The sequence below is a fragment of the Lepisosteus platostomus genome, chromosome 4 (genome assembly GCF_059453375.1).
Source record: "Lepisosteus platostomus isolate fLepPlt1 chromosome 4, fLepPlt1.hap1, whole genome shotgun sequence".
In the NCBI taxonomy this organism is placed as follows: Eukaryota; Metazoa; Chordata; class Actinopteri; order Semionotiformes; family Lepisosteidae; genus Lepisosteus; species Lepisosteus platostomus.
This window is the reverse complement of record NC_142614.1, coordinates 63513373-63538160: the sequence shown is the minus strand read 5'-3', so window position 1 is coordinate 63538160 and position 24788 is coordinate 63513373. Positions and strand designations below refer to the sequence as shown.

General features: G+C 35.7%; 1 protein-coding gene across 1 annotated transcript in view; it reads right to left on the bottom strand.

The window, feature by feature from the left end:
• Positions 1-119: 119 nt before the first annotated feature.
• Positions 120-24788, bottom strand: part of musk (muscle, skeletal, receptor tyrosine kinase) — a 43709-nt gene continuing 19040 nt past the window's right edge. The window contains exons 7-17 of the mRNA XM_088630238.1: positions 24455-24614; positions 23225-23231; positions 20010-20273; positions 19470-19642; positions 18203-18226; positions 17749-17837; positions 12682-12841; positions 11238-11418; positions 10168-10359; positions 5057-5205; positions 120-2717 (exon numbers count right to left, since the gene is read on the bottom strand). Of these exons, the coding sequence (XP_088486364.1) occupies positions 2038-2717; positions 5057-5205; positions 10168-10359; positions 11238-11418; positions 12682-12841; positions 17749-17837; positions 18203-18226; positions 19470-19642; positions 20010-20273; positions 23225-23231; positions 24455-24614 (2079 nt within the window). The 3' untranslated portion in view covers positions 120-2037. The remainder of the gene's footprint in view (positions 2718-5056; positions 5206-10167; positions 10360-11237; positions 11419-12681; positions 12842-17748; positions 17838-18202; positions 18227-19469; positions 19643-20009; positions 20274-23224; positions 23232-24454; positions 24615-24788) is intronic.

The window sequence follows — 24788 nt, the reverse complement described above, 5'->3', positions numbered from 1 at the left end:
CCTGGTCCTGGAGCGTACCAATCCAGCAGGTTTTTCAGCTATATATATTTTACACAACCTATAAGACTATAAGAACAGTGCTGGATTACAGTATTATTTTGCACAAAGTATTCAGGTACTGTATATTGCAGTTTAATAAACCAATATAAAATGCAATGTACAATGTTTTTAGTTTTCATGATAGCTATACCATATACAAAATATACATAGTCAAAATAAGATAAGAATGTTACACAGTTTCAGTCCTGTTTTCTTTCAAAAGTGAAAAGGTGAAAAAAAAAATTGAATGTTATTTTCAAATCTCTATTATACCGTTAGCTACTCAAATTATTCCAAGGAGAATTAAAGGCTGATGTAAACTGTTTCAATTGTATCTACTGTATACTGTGGAGAAATAGTGTCACCTGTGTAATATACGAGTACATAAAAAGAAATTAGTATTCTTAAATTTTCAAAAAAAAATTGAAAATAGATACAATATTTAAAAGCAAAATACAAAAGCAAACATTTCTCGTTATTCAGTACATTAAAAGCTATTCAGATAGTCTGTCATGCAAGTTATTGAACCCATATACAAATTACATATCTAATATTTAAACAAGTACAGAAGTTGCACTCATACATTTGACATAACTAGACATAGAGTGGTTTAATAAAAATAGATCAAATTAATTTAGAAACACCGATCAATGGGATGTCCATTTCCCATCTTTCGAGTACAACTTTATTTTTAAGAAAAACATTTATTGATCTATTTTTCATATGAAAACTCATTATGTATTATAACTGTATAAAATGTTATTCTGATCTGTTTGTGGAATTGCATCATGTTAAATCACAAAATAACAACAAAATACTAAAGCCTAAAGTGATTATGTGCCACTTTGGAATATGCTATAGTATATGTTCAATATTCGACACTGAAATGCAGACACTTTTAAAAAAATAGCACTACATTTATGTTAAGAATCTAGTCAGGGGCAGCTGAATGGGCCATGGTGGAACTGCGTTTTAAAGCTCTAGGGTCTGAGTTTAGCCTGTTTTGCCCTTTGTGTGAAGTTTGCATGCTCTTTCTTTGTTAACAAGAATTTTCTCTAGGTCCTCTTTACTTCTAGCTCCCAAAACTAAGTTAATTGGTGTCTCTTAAATTGTCCCTGTGTGGTGTGTGCCTTATGACGGACTCATGTCCCATGTAGAGCGCAGTCCTGCTATAAACCTTGGGGTCAGAGGATAGGCTTCAGTTTGCTGCAACTCTCGCTAGGAGCAAACAACTTGTTATATATATTGTTCTATCTTGTGGCAATTTCTGTAGGACTGTGCCATTTCCAACAAAAAGAAAAACACAGGCATCAGGACATATACATTGTATAAGCTTCTCCCAGAGCAATCTATGCTGAGCATGTTCAAATATGTACACAAGAACCAAAGCATATGTAAATGCATATGCATATTTACAGTATGTAATGCATACTTATGTAAAATTGACCTTTATAAAAACTTTAAATTGGCTTTATTCATCCCTATAAATATAGTAAGTGAAGGAAATACCTTCTCCATTACAAGTTATGTTTAAAGTTCTTAGACAGTGGCCAACAATTAACAAGAGATTGTACATATTGATGTTGAAAGAACATTATCAGTCCCTCTATATGTATAGTCAATAATGCTTACATATGGTCATTATTTCAGCAGCCAATATTTTTGAAGTGGGGTAGGTCCATTTATGTACAGTATAGCACTTCTTATAATAGAAAAAAATAAGTTGCTCTTCCTTAACTATATATTCCTGTTTACTGATCCTATCATATGATTTAAATTCCTTTTAAAATATATAAATTCTTATTTCTTCATTGATCTTAACAGCAGCACTGGCTGCTATTCACCTAAGTTTTTGCATCCTTGATGTTTACAAAAAGTGAACCATTGTAATGCAGCCACCTCTTGCTGATATAGGAGTGTTTAACATCCTTATGTGAAATGATACAGAATGTAGGTGTGAGCTGATTCATGGACAAGCTCTTAAACCCCGATTGTCTATCATGGCAAACTTGCACGCAGCATCTGATCATGCATACGTTCAAGGATGCGATGGATACTGGCAAAACTAGGTCTGTCCGTTGGATGAGTGCTCCAGCAGAGCCGCATTAGGTTATACAGCTCCAGTGGGCAGTTCTCAGGGCAAGAAAGGATATTACCATCCCTCACATAGTAGATGACTTCTTCATGGGCCATACCATAGTAAGGCTGCATGCCATTGGAAAAGATCTCCCACAGCACCACTCCATATGCCCAGACATCTGATTCCGTTGTATAACGGTTGTAGAAGATGGATTCAGGAGGCATCCATCTGATAGGGATGGCGTCATTTTCATTTGCTTTGTAATAGTCAGCTGAATAGATATTGCGAGACAGCCCGAAGTCTGCAATTTTCACAATCATGTTTTCCCCCACCAAGCAGTTGCGTGTTGCCAAATCCCTGTGCACAAACTTGCGTTCAGAGAGATAAGCCATGCCAGCTGCCACTTGTTTGGAGATGTAGAGCTGGTCAACACAGCTTAGGGCAACCATTTCTGACTCGGAGGAAAGGCTTCTCCCAGAAAGACTTGCACGGCTCAGGCTGTGCTGGCTCGGGGAACGTCTGCGCAAGTATTCGTTCAGATCTCCATATGCCATGTACTCGAACAACAGACACATTGGTTTCCCTACGGCACACACTCCTGAACAAAAACATAAAACAGGAATATTATTAAAGGTGCATTATGCAGAGCACAGTCTGTCAAGTCAGTCGTTGAGAATCTTGTCATATTTTCATTTTAAATGTGATCTTGGTTACTTAAATGAATATGTTAACCTAATTGGATGAAATTTGATTATTCGGTAACCTTGGTTCCCTGTATGAGAAGAATATCCACAATGCAATGGGATATTGTTGCAACACAATGTGGAGAGAACTAAGCCTTTATACCAGCATCCCCAGCAGGCCAGGCAGGAGCATGATGCCCTATCCTCAGACCCTAACATAAGTAACATAAGTAGATTTGGGGTTGTCACACTTCCTGCTCTCCATCTTTCATTGCTGAACCTCTTCATGAGATGGAGTGGAAAATGTAACTGCCTCAGTAGAAGGAAATAGTATCAGATAAAATTTAAGTGCAAAGTCAATTAAGTGTTAAGTAACCAGGTGGTCAGAGTGCAGCACCACCAGTGGGCAATATGATAAAGATAAAGCAGCATATAAGTAGACTGGTATGAAAGGCCCATAGAACAGACCACAGTGATAGGTCCCTGACCTCTTGAATAAGGGAACCCAAAGTTGTAACCTTGGTGAAAGGCTTGTGTGTGGCCAAAGCAATAACAAAAGTTCCCAGGAGTTAGAACATGCTAAACTGTTTTGCTTCTGCAATTTCTCTGAAACCTCTGTCACCAGCAACTGGCCAAGGATATTGTTCATCTATGGCTCAAAGATGGAGCCTTAAGCATTATGGGCAACACAACATTGGCATTTCCTCATTGGCTTGGAACCACTTTCTTTTGGTTCCTCAAAGCACTGAAAACAACTTCCTAGGGTCAAACATGTCAAACAGCTGCAAGTGGTTGTGTAATAAAAAGGAAAAAGCACCACGATGCACTGAGAATTCTGTAATACACAGAGTGAAACACTGAGAAATGCCCAATATACAGAGAGAGGCACAGTCAAATTCTAACCTATACTCCAACGCAGCTCTAAAAAGGTTTGATTTGAGCTAATTTCACGATAAAGACACCAAGTGTAGATAAACCCAGCAAAAGAGTGAAAGCCAGGATCCAGTCCTGCTAAAAAAACATTAAAAACTGTGAGACACATAAAAGGGGAAAGTAGAAGGTATGCCACCTATATCTCCTCAGGAGAGGGGCTCAAGACAGGACATGACATTCCTGTCTGGACCATCTGCGACATTGGTAGAAGTACTCAGTCCTCCATTGCTTGATTGTTACTTGTTGAAATGAACAAGAACAGCTATTGTTTGCCAAGACTTCAGTATATTCACAGATTGAAGTGCACTGAAATTATAATGATCTAACATAAAATCTCCAAGCATTAACAGGAATAAATTCTATGCCATGTAATTGCTTTCAGCAACAGATATATAATATTAACACGTCTACAGAATTCCTGATTATTTGGCAGTGGTAACATCCTTTATATCAACATGAAGAAACATAAAAAACGTGAATGAATGTAAGTGGAACACACAGATCCTTCTCTTTTCTTTTTTGGTAACAGTGCTCTATTGGAATTATTTTTAATGACTTTTTCAATATTTTTATTTACACACATCCCAATTCTATGGGACATAAATAAATTATGCTTCACACTTGAAGACCTGTAGATGTGAAAATAATTTAACTACAACATTTTGAAAAAAATTCCATTGTAATTGTTCTCTGTTTCCTATGGATTTCTAGTCATCATGTTTAGTTTCATTTTAATTAAGTAAAAGACGAAACAACTAAGGCGTTTTGGAGATATTTTAGTTTGGGGTGATAGGGTGATGGCATGACAATGATATTGAAGTTAAGAGATTAAATATCTTTAAAAATTGACTTATGTTAACAAGTTCCTTAAAGGTACAGTGACCTGGTTACTACTACAAGAAAATACAAAAATATTATTAACAAGCATCTCATGTTTAGGTGGATATTCAGATTTTATAATTTGTTTTTATAGGTGTCATTATCATTATATGAGATGAACTGATGCATGAAAGACACTCCAGTAAAACATAGTAATACATGTTCAGTATATATCATTGAATACTGGAGATTTGAATGTGAAATATATACTAAGTAATTACATGAAGCTGTAGACACATTAGTAATCATTTTAGTTTCTTTCAGACATGTTCATTATACATTTAAGACAGCTAGCCAAGCCAAGTGTATCCTTCAGTGCAACAAAGCAAACAATTTAATCTGTGCCTTCAAGAAATATTTAGAGTTTTGCAAGTTTGTTTATATTTCTTTAGAAGAAGAAAATTCCACAGACTGTTTTTTGTATATGAAAGCGCAGCGTTACCTAGGAGCTTAACTATGTTGGGGTGATCGAACTCAGCCATCAGAGCTGCTTCTCTCTGGAAGTCTGCCTGCATGTCTGCTGAAGCCTCCTCTTTAAGCATCTTCACTGCTACCATGGTGAAAGGTTCAAGAGAAAGTAACCTAGGAGCCCTACAACATAAAATATAAAAAGCAATTAGACAGGAAGAGACTACATAGTTAAGGATGTAAAAGAATTCTAAATGCCAAAATCATTAAATATTTATTAAAGTTATTAACAGCAGATATTTTTTCAGTTCTATACAAGTATGCCAGAATGCTTACTTTATACCTAGGGACTTTTTTTTTGGTTCAGTTCAAGGAATTATTAGTTATTAAAAAGGCAATTATCAAATGCACCAACTTTCCAACAGAACTGCAAAGTAAATAAACTTGACAATTAAACTGGCTAGGTCAATAATACAGGCTCATTTCCTAACATTTAAATAATTTAAATAATTACTTGAGCTGCATCACTTCTCATTACAAGCTAAGTATTGTTGCTAAGCAAACAATACATATAAACATTTCTGTACATTTATATTTTTTGTAATATTTTCCATTTGCTTTGGTGTGTTGTCAAATATGTTGCCATGGTGGTGTTGTGGTAATACCTGTTGCCTTACTGCTCTTGGGTCCTGGGTTTGATTCAAGAGAGGGAATGCCTTTTATATGAGGTTTTCCTGTCTTTGCTGTGTACATGGGGGACTTGTCCAGGACTTGTTGCTGTTTTCTCCCATTTCCGAAAGACAAGATGGTTAGGCTAATTGGCATATCTAATGTTCCTTGTGTGCTTGTACAGTATTTAAATATTTATGTGTACAGTATGTGCTTTGCAATGCAGAAATGTAAGTGCCTGAACTTTTTGTGTCAACCAAGGCTTTTATTCTCAAGCTATATCTATGTCATGAACCGCACACGAGCACTTAGAACCACCATACCCACGAGCACCTCTCACCGTAGACATTCACTCACTAATTAATCAATTATCATTCCACACAATCTTCCCTAGCTATACCCTCTCACTCCACTCAGTCTCCACTCACTATTGAGGTTTCCTCTCCCGAGCTTAAAGCTCGCTTTACCTTTTTGGAAAGACACTTCTGTCTGATCGACTTTTTGGCTCTCGAAACTCTAGCACTATCCTTTGGCTACAGCTTTGCTTAACGTTTTCGGACTTAGATACTTTTGGTACTAAACGGAACCTTTCCGGAAAAGACCTACAACTGCCTCGCATTGGGTCCAAACCAACTGCTTCACTGCAACGCCTGACAATCTATTCACGTGGTTAATTGTAATGTGGAATGTGCTTTATTCACACAAGGTGTTATCAGTGAACATTCAGTCGGTATTACAAAACTGTAAAACAAAACCAACAATAAATTATTAGCTCCTTCTTTGGAGCCTCCATTTAAAAAAAAATCCTATTTGGAGAGAATGGTGGCTAAACCACTTACAGTATTTAAAGTATAATATAATTGCCATTTTTGATTTTTTTACATTTTTCATTTTTTAAAATTTGTTCTTAAATATTTTCCACAATCTTTCACAATTGCTTTTATGCTTAGTGACATTGATCCAGACACTGAGCTCTGCTGTTTGTTTGTTTTTTATCCTTATTTAGGATATATCCTCATTAGTTTACATCCTCATCACAGAAGGGATCTCTTTAAAAGATACATCAAATGTGTTCTTCCACAATCTTACATACACTTATACATTCAAAGACACGCATTTGTAATTCTTCCGAAAGTTTTAAAATATAGGAGATGACCCATAGCATGCACTGCTGAAATATGGGTTCAGAATACTTACCCTTAACACTTGCAAGGAAAACTGAATGGTCAAATAGTCATTACTTCAGTTTAATATCTCGTCTGAATCATGACACCTCTTATGCTGCAGCACTGGTTTGGAAATTCTGGTTTAGTGGGAAGTCTGTCACCTGTTGGTCCACCAACACCATTTACAGTACCAGCTGGTTATACAGATTAAAGATCTCCCAAGTATTGAACTGCTGCCACATTCAAAGATACGTTTTTTTTTCATAATCCTAGGGCAAATTTTTGTCTGTCATTTTACACTACATCATGGCCGTCTGGGTATTGTAGTTCTAGTTCTTTGTGGCAAGTTAATCAGTGTACAGTCTCTGCAGACCAATGGCTTAATTGTGCCCCTTTTGAGTACAGTACCTTGCCACACATTCTGTCACGCCATATACATTATAAAGTGGCAAGTCCAAGCGAAATAAAATTCATATTAAATGAAGCATAATTAAATTCCAAATCTGCCATAATTTTGTACAAAAAGATATTCAGCTTGCCTAGCTGGTGCACACATGCACTAACCAACAACGACCACACACAAACATTCTCCAACACATGCTTCTCTTTTTTCTTGCTTTTAATGTGGGTGGCCACAATTATTATGCAGGTCCCACGTGCACAAGTTCCATATGGTATAGTGAGAGCCTTCCATCCATTTTCTAACTGTTTTATCCAGCAAAGGATCGTGAGGAAGCCAGAGACCCCTGTCCATCACAGGACACACACAGATAGACACAAACATGTACACACTCACACAAGGGCCAATTTTCCCAAAAGCAAATTAACCTACCATTATGTTGGTTACAACTGGCAAGCACCCACTTGCCACAAGAAACCACAAGAACATGGGGAGAACATTCAAGCTCCACTTAGATAGCACCCCAGATCTGGACCCTGAGCCCTAGTGCTGAGAGGCAGTAATGCTAACCACTGCACCGCCATGCATAGTGAGGACCCTTCATCCAACCTGATCTCATAATGCATATTCTAGTATACTTTGGGAACCTGCATTCTTCTGCACGTATAACTGATCAGAGGATATTAAAACAGTGAGTGTTTCCATAAAAATCTCTTGAGTTTGAATCCAGCAGGATTCAAACTTTATATTTGAAATCTTCATATCAGGATTTTCTAGTACTTTGTTAACTATAACTTGCCAGTGTCATGAAGAATTAATACTCAAACCTGCAAGAGACCTCACTGATCCATTAGAATAGTTTAACAAACAATCCTTAATATTCTTATAATGCTAAAAACAATATATATATATACAGTACATATATTAGATACATATGTATCTAATTTAGTACAGCAATGAATGTTTCATGCATTGTTTAACAACATTATTTACTCTACTATAGTTGTATAAACAAGAAAACACACATACATATAAATATCTAAGTTTAGTGAATTAAAGTTAAAGCAATAACATTAATTAATGGTCAATTATTTAGCATAGTGCATAAATATTTGTGATATGGATAAAAGAGAAGGTGATGTACTATATTACATTTGCAGCTGTCTAAAGATACACAGCTGAGCAAAACTGGCAAGACACTCTTAAAGGATTTATCAAGTCATTACTGATTGCTTCCTGTCATGGAAGCTGCTGGGCTCCCTGTCAGCTCCTGAACTGTCAGTTCCTGAAGAAAGTAAACACTTATGCTGAGGTATAAATAGGTTTCTTACCAGTCACAGCTAACATGATAATGCCTGCAGGGAAGTTTCACATTGAAACCAATGTTAGCCCTGCTGATATTAGAATTCTTGCCCCTATTTCTGGCTGTTGGCATGAAGCTTATCCATCTCTTAATACTTTTCCCAGGAGTCTCCATATCCAAACAAAGATGCCTTTCAAGTGAACATGGATAATGAGGAAAGGAAAGATGTCACCACTGACATCACTAGCAAATTATCTGGAACCTGGGTACAGCACGAAAAGTTTAGCTGCTTTTAATTTAGAAACTTCTATGTACTGTAGGCGCCAACAAGACATACTTTATAACACAAAGCACTCCAAAGAGCAAATTTAGTAAGCAAAGAAATGTATTCTGACAGAGAAAATCATGTGACTGAATGATTTGGTGTCTCTATTCTTATTAAAATGCTCGTGCTATGGCAGTCAATCAAGATCACGAAGATCTATTATTATTATTATTATTATTATTATTATTATTATTATTATTATTATTATTATTATTATTATTACTACTACTACTACTACTACTACTACTAAATGAGAGAGACTTCTAACACTCCTTCAGTAAGAGTAAGATCCTGAAAGGTAACAACTGAGAGGAAGCCATTTGGCCCATCTAGCCCACTTGATGGTTAGTTACCTCATTGATCCGGGGATCTCATACAGCTCTTTGCTAAAAGCAGCCAGAGTTCTGAACTTTGTCAATGCCTTTAAGCATTTTGATACCAGTCTTTTCTGGTGAACTACAGTTGTGTTACTGAATGACCTCCCCCGATCCTTAACAGGTCTTATATTTTTATGCATCGGAGATCAACGGCCTAATTATGCCCTCAAACACAACATTAAAAAATAGTCTTCATAATATTTGAATACAATTTCCGTCGTCTTTTTTTTTACTTTCAATGATGGTGACAATAGGGAACTTGGTAACGGTTCAGGCACTATTGATGTACAGTTCTAGAGAAACAGCAAACAGTAAAGAATGTTGTCTTTGGCAGTATTGCTCCCACATAGAATTCATGGTGTTATTGAACTGAAGTTCGGGTGGAGGTCAAATTCTAATCTTGCACTTCCACACCGATACACATAAAAGCTCCCTGGCTATAGACGGAGCTGTGTGCATCGTTTTCCTTGCACCCCTCCCTCCTCCCCAACATCACCATTGCAGCAGTTATCACTGGCTCATAAAGTACCTCATGAGTAAGGGGGGGTGTGACAGTACTGTTCTCTGACCGGCACAGACATTTTCTGAGCCAAGTGAGTTCAACTATTATAATTTGACTCAAGAAGTAAAGAAGAGCACAATGGATTGTTTATTATTGCCACATTAACCAGTCATAAAGTATGAATTTGAATTTCTTAGAATTTAATTTAAATTCCACATAATGTTTTTTTTTTAATTTTACAACTCTGCTTTTTAAAGACGTAGAAGCAAAAGCAAGGCAAGTGTAACAGCAGCAATGATCTTCAGCATATATTTCATGTCAAGTAAAATTATTGATAACCATTAACTTTGTATACTGTATACCCTTGGTTTATATTTATACATATAATCACATTTTGTCTTACCTAGCTTGGAAAACCCTTCCAAAGGCACCTTCTCCAATATCCCTCACATACTCAATGTTATTTCTTGGGTATTCCAAACTAAGGAGCTTGGAGTTGAGAAGGAGAGGTAAGCGTTGGTACATTGGATTAGGATGGAGGCGGTCCAGCAACAGCTCGGAAGGAAGAGTTGTCAAAGTGGGTGTTTCCATTACCCTTATAAAATAAAGGAAAAAGGTATTGCAGTGAAAGATTCAGACAGAAGAAATTGCTGGATGTTTTTTTTTTACAAAAAGTAAAACTTGTTGGGTTTTTTTTAAATCAATAGTAATATTGTTCTATATCGTGCCCTGTGACTACCTTGTTCTGTGGTTCAGAAATATATTTCTTAACCCTTATTCTGGAGGAACACTGTCTTACTCCAGGTGCATTCTTAATCACATGTTGATTGATTTAATTCTTCTGTTTGAGGAGTATTTGTAAATTAACTTTCAGCTCTTGAAAGGTTAAATGGGATTTGTGATTGATATCAACCGTATACCAATTTCTGAGTTGCAGAATTGTCTTCATTCAAGTATGTTGCCTGAAATGTAATCAATTGCAGTTCTGCAGAAGGAAACAGGCTCGTGTGGGAGTCTGAAACTGTCATTCCCACCTGTATCTCTTAATTATCAATTTTTCAACTAGCAAGAGTTGTTTGGCAAAAATAGTGGCAGGCAAAGTGAGGAGAGGCTGTGTAAACACGTTCTGTATGTTAAAATTGTTGGAAACAGTATCTGTGAAGGAGGATATTTTGGAAACTTAGACTAAGAAGAAAAACAAGCTAAATAAAAAAAACTGGCAGAGGCGATTTAGAGCTCAGCTGGAATAAAAACCAGCAGACACAATGTTCCTTCAGGATGAGGGATGGGCACCACTGCCCTAGAAGGAGACATAAGTCTAGGGATTCAGAAGGTTTCATAAAGCTAACAACGCACACTCCAAAACTTGTTTTTTTACTCGGCTTTCAGACTACAAATGCATATTGAAATGCACATGTGTAAGCATACCAAAGATCTCCTGAAGATTAAAACCATTCATTTCAAGTAACTGACCTCTTCCTGTTCTTCCATGTTTTTCTTCTTCTTCGACACATGAGAACAAGAACAATGAGGAATGCTGCAGCAGCAAAAACAGATATGACTAAAACAATCACAGTCATGGAGTAGGTAGGGGACACCAAATGAGGTATGTTTGGAGCCTGATGTTTAGGGTGTGTAGACACAGGCATAGAAACTGTAGGAGAAAAAAATGAATATAGGCACATTTTAATGTCACACAATAATGTTTTGATTTTAATGCATCCAGTAAATGAGAGGAGCTGTGGTACAGTAGCTCAGATGGCAAGGGCATCTAGCTCCTGACCGGAAGATCTGTGATCATAATGACAGCTAGTTCTGAATATGTTTTCTAGGTTTTCATCATGTTAAAAGAAAAAATTCTCATTATATTGCTTTCACAATACGTATTAAATCGTGAAGTGATTCATACAACATTTTGAACTAGGGTTTAAAAATTCCCTAGTTCACGTACTGATTTTTGTTTAAGGAATCACCATCTCTCTTTTTATTACTTCTGGCTTCACGTATGAGCGACAAACGTATGAGCGACAGTGTCATGCCTGGGAGGATTCTCGAAATACAAACATAGGCAGCCCTGGATTCAGAATACAGACTTTATTTAAGGGAATAAGTTCAAACAGAATTTTAACTCAGGTTTTACTACCATTCTTCTCTGTAACTGTGACTCCAACGAGACCCAGGAGCTGGTTTACCGGCTGACTGACCATGCATGGAGCATACAGCAACGCATCCGCATTCTCATGCTGGTCAAGCAGTCTAATGGCCTCCCTGGGAGCTCCACACTCCAGCCCAGCTGCACTTAATTAAGGGCGGGGAGGCAGCTCTCCCTGCCACAGTATCTTTTTCCAAAAGTGTTTTGCTGCCCAGTGAACACATGGCATTTGATTAAGAATACAAAAACAGTACTTTTCTAAGTGAAGTAAAACTTTAAAGAAAATCTTATACTTAAGTGTTATAACTAGTTCTAGGATAGGAATAAGAACAGGTTAATTCCATGTTGAAAAGGAAAACAAACGAACGAACAATGTTTTGTCTTTGGAGCCGAATTTGGGCATTTTGTGGAGTTAATCCTTTTTTGTTCCTTTGCAGCTTACATGCTGATACAGTTCCCTACAGGAAATCTACTGTACTGTATTTCCATAAATATGTCAGAAATATGCAGGGTAGTGTAATGTTACAAATTACAGTTTTTCAAACTAAGGCGGTAATTCTGAATACAAGCTCTTCACTGAAGATTACTCACAGCAAGACAATATTATAGAAACCGTATCTGTAAAAACCACAAAAATTGAAAAGTTGTTTCATTGACAATTTCATATAAATATGTTCTTTAAAACTGGGATTTCATAGATTCAGTATCATTTTCAGGCATTTTTTAAAAATATGCAATGTGTTGGTTATCAATCTGTGTACTTACCATCCCCACATTTTGGAACATTGCAGTTGTCCCATCTAAAGCTTCTATCCGTGGTGTAGCACCAAGGCTTTTCACTGTCTCCTCCTGGATTCCGACAATAGTTCTCCGAGTTCTTCAATTCAGGGATAATCTCTGGAGACAGCCTGTGAGAATGAGGAACCTTTGGAGACCAAAACCAAGGAGAGCATTTTAATATTAAAACATTATAACTATAATACAATTTTCTCATTGTGTATAAAATGCAATTGTGTATTGTGATTAACCTGGAATATCCAATTAACTGTGTCTCTAAATAAACATCCATCCATTTTATAACTGATTCATCTAATTCAAGGTAACAGAGAAGTCAGAGCCTATCCAGCTTCCATCTACAAGCTAGTCCATTACAGTGCACACCCACACATCCACCCTTTGGGCAAACTTTCCCAGAAGCCAATTAACTCAAAAGCACTGTATGTCTTTGGACTGTGGGAGGAAACTGGAACACCCAGAGGAAACCTACGTGAACATGAGGACAACATACGAATTCCACGCAGACACCACGCCAGGTCTAAATTTGAACCTTGGGCCCCATTCTATGAGGCAGCAAAACTAAGTACTGTGCCATCATGCTGCCCTGTACTGTAGCAAACTTTCATAATGATCTATTTTTTGTGATAGAAGTTCAAGTGGATGGCTGCATCAACAAGGAATGGGTAAAGGTTTATTCCATGCTGAAAGAAAAGAGACATAATAAAATGTTCCTAATTTTGTGATATATTTCTAATTATTATCCAGATTTATTGTGACTTTGATAGATTTATTTTTATCTTATTGCAAAGTGGAGTTGTCCTAAAAATGATTTAATAATCATCTTATTGAATGTTTCATATCACAGAACAAGTCTCAGACAAATATTTCATACTTCTACATAAATAAGGTAGATGTCAATTGACAATTCATTGTTAAAATCTCAGGTTGTTAGTTCCAATTTGGGGCACCTTCTGTGTGGAATTTATATATAATCTCAGTTAATTGGTGTGTGAAAATTGTCCCTGTGTGCCCTGACATGGACTGGCATCCCATCCAAGGGTGCAGTCCTGCCTTGTAGCCTATGCTTCAAGAAGAGACTGCAGATTGCCACACTTCTTATAGGAAAAACAGCTTTTTGATAATGGATGACTGGATAGTGCACTAAATTACTGTATATGACTGTTCATTGTCACAGGAGAACTTTTATTACAATAAAACAACAGATTTTAATTGAAAAGTGGTATGCAACTTTATGAAAACTAACAAAGTGTTAAGAGTGAAAGAACCACTTCTTTCTCAGTGCTAATTGCTTCCAGAGAAGGGCGTATCAATCTGAAATTTTCTCCTGTTCCGGATCCAACATCCCGCAGGCATGAGTAGACCCAGTTTACAAACTGCTTTTGTGTAAAAGGGCAGAGGAAAGCCCTCTTGGAAAATACAGTGTGATTTAAAACTTTGGCAATATAAAAGAAAACAAAAAATAAAGCTTTAACAGCAAAAATAAAGCTTTAACTGTTTCTATAGTATTTAAAAAAACATTGTGTTATTCAACAGTGTGATTAAACAGTTGCAATTTAACAACTCAAAAATATCATTGTACTCAACAGATAAGAGAGTCAAAGCACAGGCCTATAGTTCTGAGATCTGTACTGTAGTACCAGCCTGTCCTCTAAGATTTTAGCTGACTGTTATTAGTTTTCCCCAATTAGTTGTGTAGTCATGGTTTGGCTTAAGTCCTTCTCTTTATGCACAATATCATCCCAACAGTGAGCTTGTGGTGTTCACAGTGTCGGATTTATTGCCTCTCCAAATGTTGAGTATCAGTAGAGTGGACACGCTAAAAGAGTGCATGCACAGTTCTTGTTTCCTCACATAATGGTTCAACTGAATCGATTAATGAAGGATAAATCCAGACTGAAAGCATATGAATTACTTTAAGAGACAACCGCAAATCTTTAAAAAATTAAATATTTAACATATTCAGTGAACATATAAGTTTAATAATTCATTAATGTGCATCTCATTTCCATCCATTTATTAGAAGAAAGTTAATTATTACTTATAATGGACTTGGCAAGCTGGAGCTTGTTCCAGAGACAAAGAGAGCAGGACAGGACTATCCTGTGAGGGAATGCCAGTCTATCGCAGGTTATGCGCAAAAACAAAACCACAGGCAGGAGCAATTCAGAGACCTCAATTAATCTAGCCAGCATGTCTGTGAAAAGCAGGAAGAAACCAGAGCACCCACAGAAAACCCTTGCAAACAGCGAGAACGCTTGCTTACTGTACAGGAGGTGCCCCAATTCAGATTAATTTCAACTCAAGAAAGGAACAATCAAGGACAGAGAGGCAGCATTGTGTCAGCCTAATGCCTGTAATCTAATTTAATGGAGAAATTATTAATAATTACTGAAACTAAATTCATATTGGAAAGACACAACATTTTTGTGACATTTGAGTGACATATACTGTATATGATATTTTATGCTTCATATTTAAGCAAAGAATCTACTGAACAGCTCTTTTTTTTACTTTTTTAATGGAGAAGTGTTCATTATAAATAAGCTTCCCTTCAGGGTGTTTTTTTATGGCATTCAAATCATGACAACACTCATTCTTAGCGTTTGAACAAGTTGGTATACTGTACATCACAAATCTAAACATTCCACATAAGAAGCTGGATGGCACAATGCTGTGGTGTTTATTGCTGCTGCCTCACAGCTGTTGGGTGGTGGGTCTGGAACTGGATTGCTTTCTGCGTAGAGTTTGAATGTTCTCCCTGTGAACAAGTGGGGGTTCTCTGGGTGCTCCAGTTTCCTCTACATTCCAAAGACATGCTGGCTTAACTCACTTCACAGATTCTAAATGATCCCTGTGTGCTTGGGTGTGTGTACATGTACGTGCCTTCTGATGAAGTGGTGTCCTGTTGAGGCACTCACTGCTACTTTGCATCTTAGGCTACCACATCAGCCCATATCAGGAATAACCATCTTTCTGATAGTGTGGACGGGTTTTAGAAGCCTCCCTTGTGTACATTTTTAATTTCTAACACACAAAAGTGACTGGAGATAAATGTCTTGGTGTAAAAACACCTTAATAGAATGTTATTTGTTCTCTCTTAAAAAAAGATGATTTTTCTGAATTACCACAATCTACCTGTCTACATATATTTCTAGATGAGTAAAAAACATTCAGATTTCCTCTGACTCACAAAATCATAACAAAACTGCATTAGACCGTTCATTAAGAAATAAAGAAACTATGTATTGTACAAGTAATCCTCCAGTAATAAGAATCATTGTACTAATGAAATAATATTACTTGTCATTTTCACTCAAAAGGGTGGGTATGATGTAATATAAAGTGCATATCCACACATGTTATAGTTTATCTAGCCTTCATAAATGACTTCATCTTGGAACCAAGACAAAAATGATGTTGTTGTTCTTCACACAATACTGGCTTAAAACCAAATATTACTGATTTGCAGAATGTGTCAAGCACTCACATAAAAACCTAGCTCTGAGGTCTCTATGACATATACATTACTAATTTTTAATTATGCTTTATATGTTGTAGGATAGCTAATATGTGTTAATATATCATAATTTCAGTCATTTCGTGAAATCACCAATTTCATATTTGATTGTCAATATCCCCTGACTTAATTGGTGATTTTTTAAAGTATGGAGTAGATGTTAGCAGTTTTGGAGGTTACTTTTAACTAAATATAACATATTATGTTGTTTTGTAAAATCCATTACATCATCTATTGCAACAATCTGGGGCAAATGAGAGAAACTCTCTTTATTCACTTTCACACAAAGACAGATATTCTTTAAATTAGGTTCTCTTTTTGTTCTGTGTTTCTTACATTTTTAGTAATTATACAATTAATAAACTTCAAGGAAGGCTTGGTAACTTCTAGTGGCTTCTTCAATGTATTGTCTTAAAAGATTGTATATGCAGAACTACATATTAGTAAATCAGACATTTTGAGAAAAGCATAAACCAAAATTTGGGATTTGAATCTATTTTTGTCCCAGGCTACTGCATTACAGATAAGGTTGAGTCCTCAAAACCCTGGACCTCATCATTTATTTCAATGCAGCTATAATACTGGAGCATAATTAACTCCACAAACTCAAACCACTGAAGCAAAATTAATCTTTTATTGTTCTAGGTTTCCTAGATGCATACAACAAAAGAAGAAGCACTATGTTCAACAGGTATGATTACAAATGTGCTTATAATATCTTTATACTGCATATTTATATAAAATATAACTATTTTTAAATATAACTCTATGCTTTAACACATACAGTAACTCTATCAGAATTCATTATGCTATTGAGTCCACTGCTGTAAACTGGGACTGTGGTTACATCCAGTGTGTTGTACCATTTAATTCCCTGTGCTTCCAGGATTAGATCCAGGTTGCAGCAAACCTTTCCTGGAACACCTGACGTAACGATAATGGATGGATAATAATGAATTACATCTCTTATAAAACTGAAAACCCAATAAATTAGAGTACATAGACGAGGATATAATTCATGTACACACAGAGGTAATGTAATTTCTTAAAATTTTCTTAGGAAAACTGATTAATACTGCACTTGTGTGTTTCTAATGCACTCACTTTTTTCTTGTAAGTGTTCTTAAAAACATATTGACTTTTTGAAAATGTAATCTAGATTTTACACAATTGCTTTTACTGCTTAACCAGATTACTATACATTCATGCTATTGCAATCTCTTACTTCCCGTTGCTTTTGATACTAACGGTCCAATTCTGATTACGCAATCATATAAAATGATTGTGGTTGTGTTTTAATCTCCCATATCTCTGCTATATTGATTTTGTTTTTGCTATAGCACAACTACCAGTACACACTATTCAAACATCAGCCATGAGCTGAGCACCTTATATTCAACACAGTCTATGTTATGCATTGTACCAAAAATTCTACATTTTTACTAGATATTTTAAATAAAATGTTCGGAAATTATACTGATACTGAACAAGCAGTGTTTTTTCTTCAATTCCCTTACCTGCTCACTCCATTTTTGACAGGGAATGCCAGATGACGTGATGTTGATAAAACCTTGGTAAAATCGTCCTCTATCATTATAACATTTTGCTGTAAAAAATTGTAGTACAATACTACTGATTAATGGTGGCAAAGCTCTAAATACATTTGCTATAAACCAAAATGATTTTCATGACTAAAATGAATCTACCATTGAACACATCACTTAGGCTGTGAAAAACATTCCAAACTATTCCAAAATGACAAAAAATATCTTGGGGACAAATATATGAAATGGTTATGTACATTGTATATTCACTATGTATGATGAACAATCTAATTCTTAGACAAATATGGCAATGTGTTATTGCTGATGTTATAACTGATTACAAATAGTAATTTACTATTAGGGGGAAAACCTAATCTCTGAGTCAATCATAAAAAAGAAAGAAAATCAAATAACTTAAGGCACTTACTTGTAACTTGATCTTTCTTGATATCTGGAAAAATTAAAAACACAGGCTTGTTAAACTGCCCTAAAGATATGTATTTTATACAGGATACAGACTTTAAATCACTCAAAAAGATTTTGAGTAATATATGACACTAAGACTTGATTAACTAGGTTTTGCTAAAAGCACAGTAATCAAGGGCATACGAATAGCTCCTTTCTTATAGTAATTACCAGCTTTTTTGTAGTGTCACAAAGAGGACATCTAAAGGCAAATCTAAAACAAAAGTACTGTAATTCATTTCTATATAAAGAATCCTTTTGACTTCATGTTCACCAGCAGACACAATTTTGGATCTTCTGTTCATCAGATGTTCACCAGCAGACACGATGGTGGATCTTCTGTACATCAGACTGAATTAGAATTTTAAAAAAGAATGATTTAAAACTATTTGAATTAAATGTAATAGAAAATATTAAAGAAGCATATAAGCTTAAATCTGTCTACCCTCACCAGCAATTCATTTTTCACCTATCAGATTTGTTTGTATAGTTATTTGTTTCTCTCTGTGTTTGTTGACTATAGTCTGCCCTGAATATTATGAGATATTGCCTTTTCTAGCAGTTTCCCTCAGATAATCTTCCTTCACACCACACAGCTTTCACTTATTAGGAAAGGGGAAACAATATTCTTTCCATGTGGCTCTGTAAAATGGGCCAGAACTATTTAGCAATAATAGCTGAATTAAATATTGAAAATTACACTTGGCATTTACTCTTCCTTAGACTCCTTAGAACATTTTTCTACATCAACTACAGTTAACTTCATGACAGTATGAAGAAAACCCTCAACAAATATAATTTCTCAAAAACACTGTTTTTGTGGACTGTGTTTATGATGTTCAGTAATACAGGAAAACAACATTTTCCAAGAATCTAATCAATGAGGATTTACCTTATCTCTGTTGGATTCTACCAAAGATTATATCTTTGCATCCACTATCACAAAGGTTAGCATGACACTAATTCCCAAGACATATCTCATAACTTACAGGGTAAGAGAAAAAAAAATGATTTCTTAAGAATTTTCTGTCTCAACCATAACCACTCTAGTCTGTGCAAAGAATGCTTATCCTATCTGGCTGACTGCAATTGGCAGAACAATGGCACAGAAAATCCAAATAATACAGATATGAAGACACAAGCTGGAACACGTTTCTACCATCTGCTTGGTTGTGCAGTATATGAACCACATCACTCTCACATTCATATAAGGTACAGGATAGAATTACCAATGAATGGCACTGCGGTGCACGCTGTCAAATCCGTTTCCCTGCTTGGGAGTTGTAAGCAATCAGGTAAAGTGAGTTTCAGGCCTGACAAATATATCCCTTTGCGTGAGTTGTCCTCTATGGAGAGCCATTCTTTGGAACAATAAAGATCCTTCACAGCCATGCAGTGCTCTCTGAAAGTAAGCAATAACAGTTTGCAATGCATCTATCATGTACTGTACTTCAAAATTCAAAGTAAGATTGATGGTATTTGTGGATAAAATGAAACAATATATACCTGCACAGCTGTTCAGTAGGATATTTGCTATTGATTTCCTTGTTTTTTGTTTGTAGTTTTTGAAAGATGTTTCTAAATTCAAGGCATTTGAGATTTGTGTCATGAAGACTAATTAAAGACTATCTCTTTACTTCCGTTTTAATCTACAAAACAGTTACAGTATATCCCACTGTCTAAGATGAAAGACAGATTTCTTTGTAGGGAAATGTTCCTCTTTGCCTCAAAACATTGTCAGCTTTACATCTGCCTGCCAGAAGAGTTACCTGCAGACTGGTTTGGGAGCTGGTCCTAAACCAGATGGATTGCAATCCTGGAAGATGTAATGACATAGAAGGGACTCAGCAGCAGGACGACAGAATGGACTGACAGCATCTAACTCTGCCCAGGCACTCTGAGCCAGAAATTCCTGGGAGTCCTCTGGATCTGAGAAGGAGTAGTTAAAGAATACCAGGGCATCCTTCTGCAGTGATCCTTTGCACACCTGTCCTCGGTACGTGCTGCAGTACCCCGCAGTGCCTTTGTACAGCCTGATTTGGAAGAACGCAGAAGAGAATCAGCATACACTACGGACCATGAGTGCCTAGTGTAAATTGAATAGCTGCCAAAGAGCTAAAACCAGTCAAATTACATAAACTTAAAATATATTGTGTTGTACAGTATGTTAAAAAGGCAGATTTTCCTAACATCAGTAACATAGTCTTTGCTTGTGTTAATGGTGATCCTAACACCCCAAATTGAAAGCTTTTTTAATTAATCGTAGCCTCTGGTAGAGGGAGGATTTCCTTACAGAAAAACTTGGAAGAAAGCATACAAATACAGTAAGATATCTGAATTTGAAAGACTAAATAGCCATAAAAATATCCAGTCAGACTTCCAGCGTATTATTTTGCTGTCTGTTTAATTGCAGATTAGCTCAGACTTGGTGATTGTTAGTGTCCTGTCTTAGATGTGCTAAATTGTACACAAAATGGCTCTTCTAATAATTATATGTCTGAAACTAATTACATCTCCTGTGTTGGAAATCACAAAACCCTTCTAAATGGCATGTAACTACAGTATGTCGAATTCTCTTTCCTGCTATATACATCATAAATGCTTAATGTTCATTGAACAGTTATAGTAACATCATTTTAAATTGGTGTAACACAACAGTGGATTTATTCTGTGTTGTTTTGTGTCATGTGTCTATAAATCCAGCAGATGATACAGTATTGTATTTTTGTGTAATTTAGCAGGGTTCTAGTATATTTTTAAATCCGTGCAAGGGAGATTGAGCAAAATGGATTGCAGTGCTAAATCTTTTATGTGCTCATTAGGAACTGGTAGGAGTACTTTGCTACTTAATTTTTAATGGAGCTAGGAGATTAGTGCTGTAGTCAGCTGCAGTTTCTCAGCAGCTTAATCATGCCAAGGTTGACAATGAACACTTTAAAATAATTGAATTATTTTGAATAAAAAAGCAGCCAGAGTAAGCAGACATATAAGCATCCCACTGAGTGATATAAAAGCAACTACAATACATGTCTGCCACTGAAAGAAGAGACACATTTGCATTAAGCACAGCCCTGCTGTTGAGAACATTGTTTTGATGGCAAGATGAGACACCTGATGTTGTAAAGTATATTCCTATATTGTGCAGTGAATAATAGATGAGCTAACGAAAAGATAGAATTAATAATCAAATATCATCACTTTACGTTTTTAAATAGACAAAATGTGCCATTTAATTGCCATAATGATTTCCATACCTCTGGAATTGACAACATAATCCACCCCATCTTTGCTGTTTTTTAATTTGCTGTTATTTCAGCAGTTTGGGCCCTTTATAATAGATGTAGTATGACCTTTTGATATGCATTGATAAAGGAATTAACTGTACAGATTGTGAACACATTCACCAATGATATTATTATTACTGTATGAACTACTGAATATTAGTACATTGTTCAAATAATTTAAATTGGCTGTATGAAATGAATCACAGCAAAACAAATTAGCTAAACAATTTGAGGTTTTATAAAAAGTAATTTATAAAAATCTCATCTGTAAATTAGCAGGCATAGTAAGGTAAAAACTGCGTGAGGTACGGATTTTATTTCACTCTTTAACTTCACAGGGATTCACATATTTTATCTTGAGGACAAGCTTAAATCTTTTAAACCTATTACTCCATCTAGTGAAAACAATAAGTCTTGTTGTGCGGATCTCATTGTGCTGATCTTGTTGATTTTGTTTTCCCAACAGAAAATCAATTGTATGAGGTAATCAGTTTAACAAAATTCTTTAATTGGTATGTATAGTTATAAATATTCTCACTATTACTGAGGTAGGCTTTTCATGACTTTTAAAAAGTGAAAATGTATACTTCTCTGGAATGCAGTAGTAAGCATTTCTGACTTTTACTGTACTTTGTGAGTTACTGCATTTTTCAAAGTATCCTATGGTGGCACTTATAATCTAATTTAAGACGGAGATTTTCTTTAATGCATAGACTGTATATACAGTAACTACCCATTAAAATTAGCTCTGGTTCACTGAAGGGTAATTATAGAGGAGTCTACATACAGTACAGTATATGTTCAACATATAACCATAAGGTAATTTCAATTACATGGGCATGTGATTTCACAGAATAAGTCAGTCTTTCTTTTTTCAAATCATTTAAATTTAAATGATGTTCAGAAATAAAAATATGATGTTTTTGACTTTATCATATTAAATAATTGTTCTAGACCCTAAAAAAAATACCAAAGCATTGTTCTCTAAAGTGTAGATGTTTAGCAACCAGATTTTTTGGTAGTGACATGCAGTAATTAATGTAAAACATGTTACACAGTGTGCTAATGTAACATCATTGGTGTTTTTAAACCTTTGATCATTTTAAAGAGGACATTTTGTTTCTTAATTAAAAAATATATTTTTTTACAGATAACATTCTCTGATGATGAGCTTTACAGTAAAATTGATATGTTAAATATGACTATGTTTACAAACCAACTTTATTATCACTGTTTCTACATCCAAATTTTTATGAGAGAATTCCACTGTTTTGTTTTTCCTGAATGCTGTATTTTTTTAAAGAGCACAAACTTTGTCAATACCCTAACAATTTATAAAAGAAAATCTATTAATTTATACAAAGAACAAAAAAATGTTTTAAACAAAAGCTATGATAAGTTTTATGGATAAACAAAACATACTTGTCAACAGTGTTACTGCCATAATTCACATAACATAATTCACATAACATGATGGAAGCTGATAAAGCACTTTTTAAAAATAATAGCTTGAAGACAGACATATTCTGAAACTTAAAAGCTTTGCACTTTAATTGTCCATTTTTACTAATTGGGTGCATTATATTGCTTTGGTGGATAGTTTGAATAGTAAAGGATGTCAGCCAGACAATCTAATACATACTGTAAAATCATCCTCATCCTGTAAAGTCATATTTTACTTCTCTAAAAAAACTGCTTACCTCCATTCTATTGGGAAGTCACATGGTCCGGCAGAGACAATAGACAGAAAAGAGCAAAAGAAGAAACGCAGTGTTAAAGAGTTTTCCCCCATGAATGAGAGAGAATTTTGTCCTAACAGTAGTGCAGACCATACCATTGAGTGAAACAGCCTGGGAGTGTGTGGGAGGTCTACGAATGGAACAGGTGTGATTTTTAACAGGCGTGCAGGCCCCAGAATTACGAGGGCCAGAAGGCAGAGATGACTGTGACAGGGGTGGACAAATTGCTACTGTCTGTGATAACAATTGTGAGGTCGCCACGTTTTTCTCACAGTTGCCCTTTTCTTTCTGCTTTTTCTGTCACAAAAGCTGATCCACTGAAGCAAATTGCTGATTGGTCAATCTGTTTGCGTTTGCTATTGGGCGAGAATTTACAATAACTCACTTAATGGTAGCTGCATTCTTCAGAGTCCCAAAGCTTTTCAATTTTGCCCTTTTTTTCTGTGCATCCTCCAGTGTTATTTAATAACTCATCCATTCATTAGAATGTCCATATTAATGATATTTGCACCATGTTTCTGAACACAAACACCAAAAAAGTCTCCAGGTGGGAGTAAGATGTCTATCTTGTGTATCCTTTGCAAACATATTATAAAAGCAGCAGAATAATTATATCATGCTCAAATTTGACAATACTATCGATGAAAACCCTAAATGTGATCTGTACATAACACATGTGTAGCAGTCTCTCTGTGCACACACATACAGTAGCATATACCATTAAATACTGTTTGTGGTATGCAGGCACTTGCCATGAAATTTAACAGCTGTAGGCAAACTCCTATAGTTTCCTGTAGTGACACAAGGTCAATCACATTCATAAGGAGATCAAAGTGGATTAGAAAACATTCTTTATCACTCCATGTTTAAAAGTTTAGGTATGTAATCCTGGATGTGCTTTTTTGTTGGGAATGTATTTGATCTTCGGTGGTTGTCTGAAAGTCAATGGAATAACATTCTTCATGACTTCGGTATCCTTTTTTCCTCAAACAAATCACTGATCTGAAAGGAACACTACACAGGACCATTAACTTTTGACTGATAAGTAAATACTACTTTCTGTATTTCTGTCCATATTAGAAGTAAATGAAACAGGCCATTGTAAGTCAGTGTTGACTTTTGTTCTTTTCTATTTTGTTTTTGTTTTAAAATGTGACCTTGCGTTGTGTCAGTAAGTTTTTCTTTCCTTACCCAAGATTGTAAGTTTTGCAGTGGCCTTTACTGTGTTGGCACCTCCACTATGTCTGTTGGTGGCCAGACATGTGTAAAGAGCAGGCTTGCTGACAACAACTCGTAGTACAGAATTGATAACATCTCCAACTAATGTCTCCTCTACTGATGCACCTGAAATCTGACATAAAAACACATTCAGATTAATGCTGAATTTGCAGCAATCACATTCTTGCAATTATGTTTTCAATCTGTCCAAAGTCAAAAACATGAAAGTAGTAGAACAAGTAATTCAAACTTAAAATGCATGTGCAATGTTTTAATGGATCGAATTGGTTAATTTTGAGTAAGCAAG